The 14,941-nt window shown below is 38.9% G+C and overlaps 1 protein-coding gene and 1 pseudogene across 2 annotated transcripts; both read left to right on the top strand.

Annotated features, from left to right (window-relative positions):
• The first annotated feature begins 46 nt into the window (after positions 1 to 46).
• On the top strand, positions 47 to 7,169 carry LOC121768810 (SPX domain-containing membrane protein At4g22990-like). Of its 2 annotated transcripts, XM_042165366.1 has the most exons (12): positions 47 to 185; positions 323 to 527; positions 735 to 793; positions 1,150 to 1,270; positions 1,872 to 2,183; positions 2,342 to 2,446; positions 2,568 to 3,022; positions 3,666 to 3,967; positions 4,569 to 4,738; positions 5,180 to 5,370; positions 6,302 to 6,435; positions 6,642 to 7,169. In XM_042165366.1, exons 3-12 carry the CDS (start codon positions 741 to 743, stop codon positions 6,878 to 6,880), a joined length of 2,082 nt encoding a protein of 693 aa, XP_042021300.1. In that variant the 5' UTR covers positions 47 to 185; positions 323 to 527; positions 735 to 740; the 3' UTR covers positions 6,881 to 7,169. The 2 variants fall into 2 exon arrangements, with proteins under 2 accessions (XP_042021300.1, XP_042021299.1); XM_042165365.1 differs by having other exon boundaries at positions 54 to 527.
• A 312-nt stretch (positions 7,170 to 7,481) lies between these two features.
• Positions 7,482 to 13,759, top strand: LOC121766726 (annotated as a pseudogene).
• The last annotated feature ends 1,182 nt before the right edge of the window (positions 13,760 to 14,941 follow it).

Genomic DNA, 14,941 nt, shown 5'->3' with positions numbered 1-14,941 from the left:
ATATATGGAAGAGATAATAAAACGAGTACATTTAAGTTATGTTAAACGTAAACTAGCCTAGATGCCCGATTTTCCCTCTCTTCATAATCGTTGCTCCAGAGTCTATGCTGACAACTATACTTCAATTCTGCACCAGCCACCAATTACTTGCATAGCTGATCAAGTTTGAATACCGACTGATTCCTGTGAGTTGAACTACTCAACTACCTACGGTGAATTTCATCAAAATTGAGTTGATATTTGTTTGTTGATGCTCATCTAATTCAAGCCACTTCGATTTCCGGCGACATCGACTATTCTTTTGTTGCCCCTGAATGTTTAGTTTGCAATTTTAGAGTTCATGATAAGATTGGTTTCCGATCAGCGCTTGAGTGGCAGAGCAATCATTTTATCTTTGGATCTCAAGTCTTGTGGAGTAATTGTTTGAGATATAGAAAAGATTCTGGAGGCTGGAGCTAGCTAGTTGTTTGTGGCTTGTCAAACTCAGTTTACACCAAACTCTCTTCAACAATTGAATTTATCGTGTGGTAAGAGAGTTATATCTGCAGCCATTATGTTGAAGCCGTGCCTTCTACAAGACATTTTTTTTTGTTTGTTTTTTCTGGTGTGGATTTGATCTCAAATTCAGTAGTTATGTTTTTCTCTCTTATTAGCACTTGGAAGCCGAGAAACTGTTACCAGCATTCTTTACAACTTTAGTTGATTTTCTCTATTTTTCTCTCATTCTGATGCAGATAAAGATGGTTGAATTCGGGAAAAAGTTGAAGGAAAGACAAATCCAAGAATGGCAAGGGTATGCAATTATTTACTGTCACAGTGTTTGTTAAGCTGAGAGTCCTTTAACTTATAGTTGTTTAACTTATAAATACAGTTTGTTTTTATAAAAAAACTTATACAGAGTTACAGAGAGTTGTTTTAATGGTTGACAAAAAGTAGTAGCCAATTTTACATATCCTTGTAAGGCTTATGAATGGTTACTAAGTAGATTCTGGGAGTTATTCTCCATGTAAACTATTGCTCGGAGAAACCTGTACAAGGGAAGATTATGCAGTCAGATGAGAATAGGATCACAACTCATGATGAAACATACTGCATATGTTGTAGTGTTTTTGTGCTAGCCGTAGTTTGAAATATTTTGATATCGTACAGATTCTACCTCAACTACAAACTAATGAAGAAAAAAGTTAAGCAGTACACTACTCAAATTGAATCTGGAGCACTGGATCACCGAAACGCTCTCAAGGATTTCTCAAGAATGCTGGATACTCAGGTAATCAAACTTCATACACGTTATGGAACATAGTTCCATAACAAATGTTCCCTTAAGTTGACATTTTTATTCTACGAGAATGCTAGATGTTCCTTAAATATATGATCTCAAAATATTTTCTTGTGGACATGAGTCCATGACATGACATATCAGTCTTTCATCTATTAAAGGTACAACCATATTGTTGTAAATGGTGCACTCTACCTGTATCAGGTGCCTGGCAGGAATTAAGCCTAAAAAATTGAAAAATTCACATTCCACTCGTGTGTTGACGAAGTTACAACTGACCTCGGAACTTGTAGAATTTTTAATGAAAAACAGTAGGGGAAGGAGATCTGCTGTTTGGTTTTTTTCACCTTTTTCTACGTTTTCTGTTTCTATGTAATCAAACTTCTTGTTTTCTATGGAAAATACAAGATCTTATCTGCCTCTCTATTGGGTGGGTGTGTGTGTGTGTGTTATTGTCTATTTTTTGTACCATAAAGAAGTTGTGCATCTGGACAAGTGAAGCCTAGCATTTTTAACAAAAGTGCTTGAGAATAAGACAAACATGCTCAATTGTTTACATCAGAACTTAGTAAATCTTTTGTTCTCCTTCCAGATTGAAAAAATTGTTCTATTTATGTTAGAACAACAAGGCCTTCTAGCAAGCAGGATTTCCCAGCTTAACAAGCAACAGGATTCTCTTCAAGAGGAGCCTGATATTTCCAAAATATCTGATCTACGTGAAGCCTACAGAGAAGTGGGGCGAGACCTCTTGAAGCTACTCTTTTTTGTTGAAATGAATGCCATTGGTCTGCGGAAGATCCTTAAGAAGTTTGATAAGCGACTGCGATACAAGTTCACCGATTACTATGTGAAAACTCGTGCAAACCATCCTTATTCCCAACTTCAGCAAGTCTTCAAGCATGTGGTAATATGCTTATATGGATATAAATTGCATCCTTTGACTACTTTTCCTTGTCCATGCTTTTGATAGTTTTTTCCTGACATTTTACTTTAATATTGTGGAGCTTGGCAATTATATTAAAATATGGAACAGATCTTGGCTGACTTGACCAGTGATTGCAGGGACTTGGAGCTGTTGTTGGAGCAATTTCTCGAAATCTTGGAGATCTTCAAGACCGCCAGGGAAGCTACTTATCTATATATGATCAGCCCGCTCTTCCACTCCAGGTATTCACATTTCACGCAACCGACGACAGCTAGCTTGACCATGTCTTCTGAATCTATTAGTGTACTTCACTATCATGCAATCACTTCTCATTTCATCTTCTCATGGAGAATAAATCTGCAGGATCCTGTGGTTGACGCCATAAAAGCAGCTTCCGATAGATTAACACACTCAACACATTTTCTTAACTTTTTGGCACAACATGCATTTATCATGCATGAAGAGTTGCCTTCTGCTGCCGAGGAACCTCCAAGTGAAGAAAGATATCATTTCATGTCACTTCTTCTAAACTTAGCAAGCACATTTCTCTACATGATCAATACATACATTATTGTACCGACAGCTGATGATTACTCTATGAGCCTTGGGGCAGCACCGACAGTCTGTGGTGTTATAATTGGAGCAATGGCGATCGCACAGATATTTTCCTCTGTGTATTTGAGTGCTTGGTCTAACAAGTCATACTTTGGACCTCTTGTATTTAGCAGCTTAGTTCTTTGTGCAGGAAATGTTATGTACGCAATGGCTTACGATGTCAATTCAATAGCTGTACTTCTGATTGGAAGACTACTTTGTGGGTAAGTATCATATGTGTGTGTGTTGTGCACGTGTGTATGTGTTCACCTGCCTGTGGTAACTCAATCAGTCACTGTTAATTTCTCTTTGGGCATATGTCATATTTTCCTATTTTTTGCAGAATATCCTTGATGCTGTTATATCAATGCTACTTTCTTTTTGAGAACTGTCTTGCTCATGCTAGATTATAGGTCTATAGATGCTAGCAGTGTTTGTCCTCTAAGGCGTCCTTGATTGATCCTCTTTGTACTACCAATTAAAGGTATCCATAGTTCCATACTACAAAATTAATGTTTCCTAATCCACAGATTATTAAATTCTAGAGACAACTCAAAATGACCCCATAATGGATTATTAGGGGTTTAATATTTAGCATTGTCGAAGTTATAAATTGTTAACTTACTTTTCCCACTAAGAGATCGTAGTTTAACGTTTGCTATCAACAAACTGAAATATGAAACTCCGATCCAATAAATTGATGGTGATAATGAATCTTTATTGTGACAATAATGGTGGCCTTAACTGCCAAAATGAATTTGATATTTTATTTATACAATCTGATTGTTCCCTACAATTACTGAACTGATGTAATTGACTTGGATATATTTCTAAGTTAAGTTCCTGCTCCATTAAATGAATATGCAGGTTGGGTTCTGCCAGAGCAGTTAACCGACGTTACATTAGCGACTGTGTGCCACTTAATTATCGCATGCAGGCCTCAGCAGGGTTTGTCAGTGCTAGTGCTCTAGGAATGGCATGTGGCCCGGCATTAGCTGGGTTACTTCAAATCAAATTCAAGATCTATGAAATCACTTTTAATCAGGAGACTTTGCCTGGTTGGGTGATGGCTGTGCTTTGGTTATTGTATCTAGTGCTGCTGTGGATCACATTTAGAGAACCTGCTCGTGATACCGATGTCGATCCCATCCCGCAGGAACCCAACACCGGTATGTGTTGCCTATCATGTCTTTCACATTGCTTGATTCAGTTCTTCCATTTTCGCTGGGTAAACAAAACAAATGTATCATGACTGGTTGCAGAGTCTTCTATAGGGTGTGAAAGAAACCAACAATCCTGTTGTTACTTACTTGGATATCTTGTTAGTAGGCATAAATAAATAAACTATTCTCGTAATATTAAGTGAAGATTAGAATTGATCCTCCAATAGTTGTCGTGATCAGAATTACAAATCAATCAGATATTGAGCACCTTATTTTGGAAACCTCAGTCAGTTTCACATGAAGCGCATGTCCCACTAATGGAGTTAGTTTCTGGTATCATCAAAAGTTCGGAGAATGTGAATTTTTACATGTATATTCTATGTTTTCAGCAATGCTTATTACTTAATGATAGTTCAAACTGTGTCTGTTAGTCAGAATGCAAAATAGGGCTAGTTTTTGTGATTCATTGTAAAGAGAAAACAATTCACTCATATCAAATGCTTATAAAAACTCCTTTTGTTTATCTCTTTCTAAAAGTCAAATTATACTGTATTTTGCACCCCTGTAATAAAATAAATGACATTTTTTTCTTAATTGTTTTGACCAGAAGAACAAGTCTCCCTTGAGAATGGTCCTGCACAACCATTACTTCTGAAGTCAATTGAGAATGAAGAAGATGAAGAGGGGGATGAAGAAAGTGAGGAGGCTTCAGAGGAATCTCGTCGACCAGCCAACTCACTAGCATCAGCTTACAGGCTGCTTACACCTTCTGTAAAGGTAACAAACTAACTTTCACTCTTACTAGAGTAATTCTGTTTAGAAAGCTAAATTACCAAGCCATTTTCTTACATTGAGATATAGAAGATGATTTGAGAAACTGTTATAGCCGTTCTAGTTGTTACTAGAAGTGTGTACTAATACAAACAGTTTGACTGTATCTCAAATAATTCGAGTAATTGTTGATAATTAGAAGGAACATCATGAAACCGGTATCTGTTCTTGAGCTGGACCGATTTATATGCTGCCAGGGAATGTATGAGTTCTATATGGCTCTACTGAAAAGAATAAATAACTTCAATAGTATATGCATAGATGATAGTACTAATATTTTTATAAAACCTTTTTCTCCCAATAATAATATATCCCTCACCCATCCTAGATTGGATGTGGATATCATGCTTTTCCAGTCTCATGAAGGTTATACATACTATTGTGCAGGTTCAATTGCTTATTTACTTTATGCTCAAATATGCTATGGAGATCCTACTTTCAGAATCAAGTGTTGTTACAACATACTATTTTGGTTGGACCACAAGCACCGTGTCCATATTTCTTGCCTGTCTAGGTCTAACAGTTCTACCGGTAAACATTGTTGTTGGGAGTTACATAAGCAACATGTTCGAGGACAGGTAATTCTTTTCCCGCCTTGCCAGACCTTGGATATGTGTTATGATATAAGGCATTGGACTTTTTCTCAACGTCTCTAAACAGATTCAATTCAAATGCCACTAGTGGATAGGAAAAAACCGTAGAAAGCGGAGTTGTACATGTATGGTCAGAGAATTTCTATTTGCATGCCACAAAATTCATATTTATAGTTGTGACTTGGTATTCCGTTTTCCTTGATCCATTACTAATTAATTTCTTCTGTTTCTTACTCAAACTGGAGCAGCATTTTTCAGATCAAGGTTGAACTAGTGTCCACTTAATAATGATGGAACAGTGATGCTATTCAGCTATGTAGGTGTGGGGCTCGACTTGTCCCATTTGGCCAAGATTAAATGATCAGCCTTATATGTTTCTTCTTGAGCAACAACATCAAATATTTCATATCAAGAACTTGCCATAACATGTCATGCTTTTGTTGTATACTCATCGGGGGTGTCCGGTTTGCAAGATTGCATCTCGAGATTAAATATGTAGTGTGCTTGGTTCATGAGATTCAATCCCACAACCCAGTCATGGATGGATAATCATGGGATAATTAGTCATAGCTAACCCCCTCCAACTAAAATAATCTCACAACTCAATCCTAGAGTATATGTTGGTACTATTTTATCTAGGAAACCGAACACCACCGTTGAGTTTTAGAAATCTAACCATAAAGTGCAAATCACCTTATGATACATCAATGTATCATAAGAACCATGATTCAGTGAGACCCACACTTCTATTTTGTTCATAGGTGCTGCATTGGATATGATCCAATTTTGTTGTATACTCTGTTCTCAAATCTGATGTTTAATAATTTTAGTCCCTCAATCTCTATGTCATAATGGTTGGTGTGTTCTAGAGGAGATTTTCAACCCAACTAAGCATTACACGATGAACTCTTTGCAGGCAAATATTGATGGTATCTGAAATTGTGGTCTTCCTGGGTATACTATTCAGCTTCAACTTTATTGTCCCATATTCTGTGCCACAATATGTCGTAGCTGGCCTAGTCATGTTTGTCTCTGCTGAAGTGTTGGAAGGTAAAGCAAATATTTTGAAACATTTTCTACTTCAATCATCAAAATATTTATGTGAATGATTGAAAACAAAGCAGGCCATAACAGCAGTTTCAACTTGTTTCTTAATATTTTCCAGTAGTCTGAAACCATTTCATTTAATTTAGTATGAAACTTATCCAGAAACTGTGGTAATTTTAACACTCTGCTGTGGTTTGTTATTGTTGCAGGAGTCAATTTGTCTCTCCTGTCCAGAGTAATGTCGTCAAGACTTTCCCGTGGGACGTACAATGGTGGCCTTCTGTCGACGGAAGCTGGGACACTTGCACGAGTTGTTGCTGATGCGACGATCACCCTTGCCGGGTTCGTAGGGGAGAGTAAGCTCTTAAACATCACCCTACTTCCTTCCCTAGTGATTTGCATCGCCTCCATTGTTGCTACAAGCTGCACATACAACAGTCTGTATTAACCACAGCATCACCTCTATTGTTGCTATGTTTGGCCTCAATCATTACTACTCTACCACACTAGGCCAAATTAAAGTCATCCTAGTTATCTCAAGAGAATGGTGTGCCATAGATTATTATGTCCTTTTGGTTGATATTCCGATAATGTAATTAGTATCTATGTATTCATCTTACAAGTCTCTTCAACTGGAATTTTCAGTTTGTATTTCAATTGTATATTTATCCTTGCAAGTCTTGGAATGTAATGGAGTAATACTATTATATCAACTTGATGTTTGTTAAGGCGATCAAGTCATTATTGCAACGTTATCCAAAGACCTTGTTAAAATTAGAGGAAATCTGAGCATTAACTGACAATTAATTCAGTAACTACTTAATAGCCATTTTTTATACTTCCAACCAGAATGCACACTCCAATTAACCATAAGTCCTGAATATTTTCCTCACCATGTATAACTCGAGCAAGACCTGAAATCACTTTAATATTAATCCCACCTAGTATATCATATCATAAATAACCTAACAGAAATTTCTGCTGATTGAGAGTATCATTTCCACGTAGCTACTACTACGCATAGTCACATATAGACCTCAAAAAGCAGCATGCAACACTGTAAAAGCCCCCCACACCCACCCTCCAATTAAATTGCCACTAATTCAGGTGCGTATATATTTATATGAATGTGAGCGTGTCATTATATAAATGCCTCCAAAAAAAATGTACATAATTCTTGAATTTTGCTTCTTTTATTAAGCTCTCATCTTCAACCACCAACCATCTTTTCATTCTCCAAACTTTTAGTGAGCTCTAGTAACCCTTCTCAATTCTTGCTCTTCTCCTTATTCAATAATTCAACTCTTATATATATACTTACTTTTTACATATATAATATATCAAGTGAGCTTTATATTCTCTGAACTATTTATAGAAATAACTTTTCACAAGTTAAAAAGTCAAGAAAAGAAAGGAAGAGCAAAAATTATTTAGTTTACAAATTCAGATTTTGAGATCATGGGTTTTTGCCTTTGCTGAGATTCTGCTCTTTCATGGCTTCTGCTCATCAGAGCCAGGTATATTATTTAACTCTAAATATTTTGCTTTATTTATTTTGTTTATCATTTTCATCATTTAATTTTTTGCAAGAATTTTTTTCATCTGTTCACCTACTTATGGTTTTGTCTTGACTGAAATTTAATTGAAGTAATAGTGGATTTCAAAGATTCATTTCAAAATCAATGCTATGGAATTAGCCTCAATTTTACTGCATTATATTGAATTGATACCAAGACAACTTATCCAACATGCATGTTTTTTTTTTCATTTTGCACTTTGATTTCATTTTGTCATTTGTAAACATAATTCATTTACTAACTTGTATTTATACCGGCAAATTTAACTAATTTTTCACTAATTCATTAATTTGCTGGCATCTACGAGCTACTCCATTTCGGTCAATAAATTTTCTTCACAGATATGAGGTATGTAACTAAATTATGTCCCTTTTTATTAATTATACCCCACAGAAGCCACAAACCGTCCAACTACTTCTTCCCAAGGAACCTTAATTATACTCTACTGTTATCAATCATATAATTTTTAGCTTTATATAATCAAATGAGTCATCTTGTCAATTAGAGTCTTAGCTGATTGCTACATGGATAGACACACACACACACACATTACATATAATTTCGTTCCAAAAGTATATTTAGATACATCTCACAACTTTATGTTTATTTAGAAGCCTAGAGACAAGATAGTCAACTAGTGCCTTACAAATATAGATTGCGCAAGTACTTCAATTGTAGTTAAAAACAAATGTACACCAACTTTGGATTATCAATATTGTATTAATATCTTCATTTATATAACTTCATTACTCCCTCCTCGTCTGCTATTAGGAATCCCGGTCACTTTTGCGCACTCGTTTTATAAAATGATAATAAATAGTTAAAGTATAGAAATGGTAATATTGAGAAATACTATATCTTCACATTATTCTCTATTTTACTTTACTATTTTTTCACTTTAACTATTTCCTCTGTCCCAACTAAGTTGAGTCACTTTTTTTTACAATCGTTTTGAAAAAATCGTAATAAATAGTTAAAGTGGATATATAGTAAAGTAAAAGCGAGAATAATGTAAATAAGTCTTATCTACATTATCCTCGTTTTTACTTTACTATATATCCACTTTAACTATTTTTTTATGATTTTTTCATAACGAGTGCAAAAAAGAAGTGATTCAGCTTTTTTGGGACAGAGTGCGCAAAAGTGACCTGGACTTCTAATGGCAAACAGAGGGATCGGAATACTATTTTTAGTAATAATACTCCTTCCGTCCCACCTTAGGAGTCCTAGTTTACCATTTTTGGGTGTCCCACTTTAGGAGTTCTGGTTGGAATATTTCATAAATGGTATTAGGCCCCACATTTCACTAACATTTTTCCACTCACATTTAATTATAATACTAATATAAAAAAAAGTAGGACACACATTCCACTATCTTTTTTCACCAACTTTTCTTTAGATTTCTTAAAACCCATGTCGAACTCAACTGGGACTCCTAAAGTGAGACAGAGGGAGTATCTTTTAGATTTGGAAAAAATATAGTACTATAGTCCATTAAATTATAGTACTCCTAGTAAGATGCTTAATTAAACGTCCAGCTTTACAAACTTTTTTCATGTGGTAAAAAAATTTCAGCTCCAAACTATAGTTTCCTACACCAAGCAACCTCCGCTCCGCCACTCTCCTACTACGACTACATCATCATCGGCGGCGGCATTGCGGGCTGTCCCCACGCTGCCATCCTCTCCAACAACTCCACCGTCCTCCTCCTCGAGCGCGGCGGGTCCCCCTACGGAAACCTCAACATCACCAACCTCTCCTCCTTCGGGAGAGCCATGTTGGACCTCTCCCCCTCCTCCCCCTCCCAGCGCTTCGTCTCCGAAGACGGCGTCATCAACGCCCGCGCCCGCGTCCTCGGCGGCGGCAGCTGCATCAACGCCGGCTTCTACACGCGCGGCTCCTCCAGGTGCGTCGTCAATGTCGGCTGGGACAGCCGCCTCGTCAACGAGTCGTATCGGTGGGCGGAGAAGGTGGTGGCGTTCGAGCTGCCGATGAGGCAGTGGCAGACGGCGGTCAGGGATGGACTGCTGCTGATACGGGAATATCTCTACGAATATCCCCAAATATCTCTTATTTAGTTTAGTATTGATTTAACATATATTTCTCATATATTATTAGGATTTTTATTTTGCTTGTTCTCTAAGTCAGGGTAATCTTATAAATAGGAGGCATTGTATTTTTCCCATTCAATCAAGAAAAAACATATTTTCTCAATTTTATCGTCTTCTTTAATTTTCTGCAAACACTAGTTTTGGAGCTGATCCCGGGGAAAGCCCGTGACGTCCACCTTTATCCTTCCGTCGTCGACCGCTCGTCGTCGCCGGAATCTTGTTAAGGGAGTGCACCCTTAACAATTGGTGCTTTCATTGTTGAACTCATGTCAGATTGTCAATCATTCGGAGGTCGTACGGAACCCATGTGTTCCCTGCCGACGATAGCGGAGCCGGTACTGTTGCCAGCCGTGGAGTCACCTCCCTTGGACCCAATTAGATCGATGTTCGAACAGATGATGGCCGGTATGGCTAAGTTACAGTCGCGCATGGATGAGTATGATAGCCGCCCGTCTTCGTCGTGACAACCTCCGTTGCCTGATCCAGACCCCCCATATGATCTCGTGGCACCCGATCAATTGGATGGGCAGCAGCACTCCTACAATCAGCCGCTGCACCTGCCCTACAACGAATCATACGGTCAGTCGTGGTACCATCCCTACACCAACACTGATCCGTCATGGGGTAACTCGTTCAACTACGGACTTAACCCTTATCAGCAACAAGGCAATGCCGAACAGCCATACCAACAGCCCCACAACCCTCATTGGTGTCCGTCGGCGTCGCCTCAACAACTACAACTGTCTCACACCCGAAGCCCGACCTGCTGGGATCCACCACAGGCGTGACAACCATACGGTTGGGAACCGCAAGCTCGTCCCCTCGAAACTTTTGAATGGCAGCGTCCCCAGCATCCCTGCAACCAAGATTCTGAGCCCTTCCGACAGCTGCAAACCTCACGCCCGAGTGCACATCCCTGGCAACTTGATTGCACGATGTTTTCTCCACCGAGTAACCATAAGTCAGTAGTGCCGCTGCCCGCTGCTGTCCCACAGCCACCACAGCCATGTCAGCTATCCTGCGGGCCTCCAACAAGTCCCCACCATTCAGCAACAACCCCGCTGGCTGCTGCTGCGGCTGTCCCTCCACCAGTTGCTATTTCTCTCTTGGGCAGCCCCGATGTCAGTGGAGCGGAAGAGAAATTGTTGGAAGATGAACCGCCCCAACCCGATTACACCCTTACGCAGTCGATACTTGACTATCTGTTAGCGGCCTCCGCCGTATTTGAGACACGGTTGGAAACCATGGACCGCCGCCTCGAGACACAAATGGATGCACTTGATCATGATGCGTCTGGTGAATCACGTCCTTCTTCCATTGCTCTGCTTTGTGATAATCATGGAGTTGAGGAGGATAGAGATGCAAGCCTTGACCACCGACAAGTTCCATCTTTTGAGAAAATATATCCATTGTGTGGCTCTGATGCTTTCTTGTCGGTTATCGAAAGGGATTTCAAGGCTTTGCTTCAAGGAAATGTGCATGATTGGTGGGATATTTTGAAGTTGAGGAAGATGATGAACTCTTCTTTGTTAAAAGAGGACATAGATGGTTTCTATGTGGAATGTGGATTTGTATATCATAATGTTACAAGTATGAATTATCGTTCAGCATTGCTCGACGCAGATGCACTGTTGATCCCTCCCCGGATGGACAAGCGTTGTTTGAGCATTCTTGGTTGCGTTGACAAGATCCCCGTTTTAGCATTGAATTATCACGAGCCCGCCTTGGTACTTTTTTATGGAGATAATGAAGGGAGACACTCAGGTGTTCGATGTGCGTTTGATCCAGAAGGAGATAGATCTCGTCAAGCTTATGTTATCAGCGACTCTCTTCTATGCTTCTTCATGTTTCCATCTTGAGGACAATGTGGATTTTAACAGAGGGGGAGTTGATACTGGAATATCTCTACGAATATCCCCAAATCTCTCTTATTTAGTTTAGTATTGATTTAACATATATTTCTCATATATTATTAGGATCTTTATTTTCTTGTTCTCTAAATCAGGGTAGTCTTATAAATATGAGGCATTGTATTTTTCCCATTCAATCAAGAAATAACATATTTTCCCAATTTTATCGTCTTCTTTAATTTTCTGCAAACACTAGTTTTGGAGCTGATCCCGGGGAAAGCCCGTGACGTCCACCTTTATCCTTCCGTCGTCGACCGCTCGTCGTCGCCGGAATCTTGTTAAGGGAGTGCACCCTTAACAGCTGCAGACCGGTGTTAGTCCTTATAATGGATTCACGTACGATCATTTGATCGGGCGAAGGTCGGCGGAACCATCTTCGACGGCGAGGGGCGGCGCCACACGGCGGCGGATCTTTTGGAGTTTGCCAACCCCAAGGGCATTATCGTCATGTTGCATGCTTCTGCTTAGATTTAGGTACTCACCACTTAGAAATTCGAATGCGTAACTAATTTTTTTTTCACTTAAAAAATACTACTACAAATTTATGAAAATATTTAAAATTGTGAACAGGGAGGCTCATGGGGTGATATTTAGAGACGCTTCTGGAAATAAGCTCATAGCTTATTTAAATGATGGAGAAAGGAATGAGCTAATATTATCAGCAGGGGCGATTGGGAGCCCACAGCTACTAATGCTAAGTGGGGTGGGCCCATCGGACCACCTCAAGGCCCATAATATAACAGTTGTTTTGGACCAGCCTTTAGTGGGCCAAGGCATGGCCGACAACCCAATGAACGCCATATATATTCCGTCGCCGGCTCCGGTGGAGGTGTCCTTGATTCAAGTTGTCGGGATTACCTCCTATGGGAGCTATATTGAAGCCGCCAGTGGAGAAAACTTCGCCGGCGGCTCCACCCAAAGAGACTTTGGAATCTTCTCTCCAAGGGTAAGTTTGTACTATAAGTTTACCTTCAACTTAATGATTGAGAGGGTCATCGCAGCCATGGAAGCCCTAAACCCCATCGTTTTCAACGGTGGATTCATCCTCGAGAAAGTTCGAGGCCCCTCTCCCAAGGCCACCTAAGCCTCGTAAACACGAACCCTAACGACAACCCTTCTGTCACATTCAACTACTTCCAACACCCTCAGGACCTCCAGAGATGTGTGGAGGGCCTGAGGGTGATTGAGAGGGTCATCCAGTCAAGGTCCATGGCGCCCTTCAGATACGACTACCTCTCCCTCCCCGTCCTCCTAAACATGACCGCTAGATCTCCCATCAACCTCCTCCCCCACCATGCTAACGTCTCCACCTTCGTTGGAGCAGTACTGTAAGGACACAGTCATGACCATCTGGCATTACCACGGGGGATGCCAGATGGGATGGGTTGCGGATTCCGATTATCGGGTTATTGGGATTGATGCATTGCGTGTTATTGATGGATCCACCTTTCGTGACTCTCCTGGAACTAATCCTCAAGCCACTGTTATGATGCTCGGCAGGTATGTGTCTATAGATATATTTTCATTTTAGACATGCATGTATCATACTACATTTTTGCATGATTTAATGTATATATGTGTGTGCTTTGATTTTGTGTGATAGGTATATATGGGAGTGAAGATTCTGAAGGAGAGATTGGGAAATTGATGATTGTGCTAGTCTTTTATTTTGTCAGACATAAGAGTGTATTCAGATGGATGGATTTTGGTAATGAAATAATTAAATGAATCTATAAAGCACTATATAGTTTGACCCAAATTCTCTAATGCAATTAAAAATCTAACGTAACGGCGTCTGTGCATGTGCAGAGGCTGACATAGATAATATGGACACTGTACAAATTTTTAGAATGAAGTATAACCACTGCATGCAACAAAAAAAAAAACCATTAAGAACAGTTTTAATGCAATTTATAAGTACGCTAAATTGTGTTTTAAATATACCACCAACGCTTCAAAAAGTATCCATATTGTTAGTGGCCCAATTAAAATTAGAGAAGGCAAATGAAAGCGTCCTAAAAAACAAAAAGATTTAGTTAATTGTTCTTAATTTAGCAATACTTTCTTTTGCAACCTAAATTGTTGATATTTTTAAAAATTTTCACAATAATAAATGCGTCTCAATTTTTATGTCTTTAAAAGATAAGTTTTCTTTCATGTCGTTTATGTAGGACATCAAATGTCTTACTAAATTGATGATTTGCCATTTTAGACCGTCAATGCCCTACATAAACATCATGAAAGAAATCTAATAACTCGAAAAAAGTAGAGTTCACTGAAGATAACATAAAAACGGCAGAGCTAAAACAAATTGACAGAAAACATAATAGGGACAAAAATAGGTTTCGTCGTTTTCCGGTCTTCAAAGTTGCTGGTTATCGAAAGTATAATCTGACAGCAACGGGATTGCTGGTCATCAAACACTTTCTCCTGCGGTGGGTGTATATCATAGGGTTGGGATTTTGGGGTTGTTACTAACACTCAACAAACTTCTGTTTTGGACATTTCTCTATATGTAAGTCATCCTTTTTAACCCTGGTGATTTACAATTCTTAAATAATAATTTGAATATCATTAATTCATCAAACACTACAGAAATGGAGTTTACAGATTGATTATCGACGGAATTCTGACAAACTAACAACGATAAACATCTTCAATGGAATTTCTAAAGGATTTCGACGGACATTAGCGTAAAGCATACACGCCAAAATAATTGGCGACATTATCGAGGGACTGTGATAGAAAACATGCACTATAACACCAGGATTTAACACAAACGGTAAATGGAGTGCGTTATATTGCTAACTCTGTTAACTCATCAATGCAGTGTATTAAAAATGTCAACACATAATATTGAAATGTGAACAAAATTATGTGTTGACATTTTTAATACACTACGTTGATGAGT

This window comes from Salvia splendens, chromosome 15 (genome assembly GCF_004379255.2).
Source record: "Salvia splendens isolate huo1 chromosome 15, SspV2, whole genome shotgun sequence".
Lineage (NCBI taxonomy): Eukaryota > Viridiplantae > Streptophyta > Magnoliopsida > Lamiales > Lamiaceae > Salvia > Salvia splendens.
Note: the sequence above shows the minus strand (reverse complement) of the source record. Positions and strands in the feature narration are given on the sequence as shown.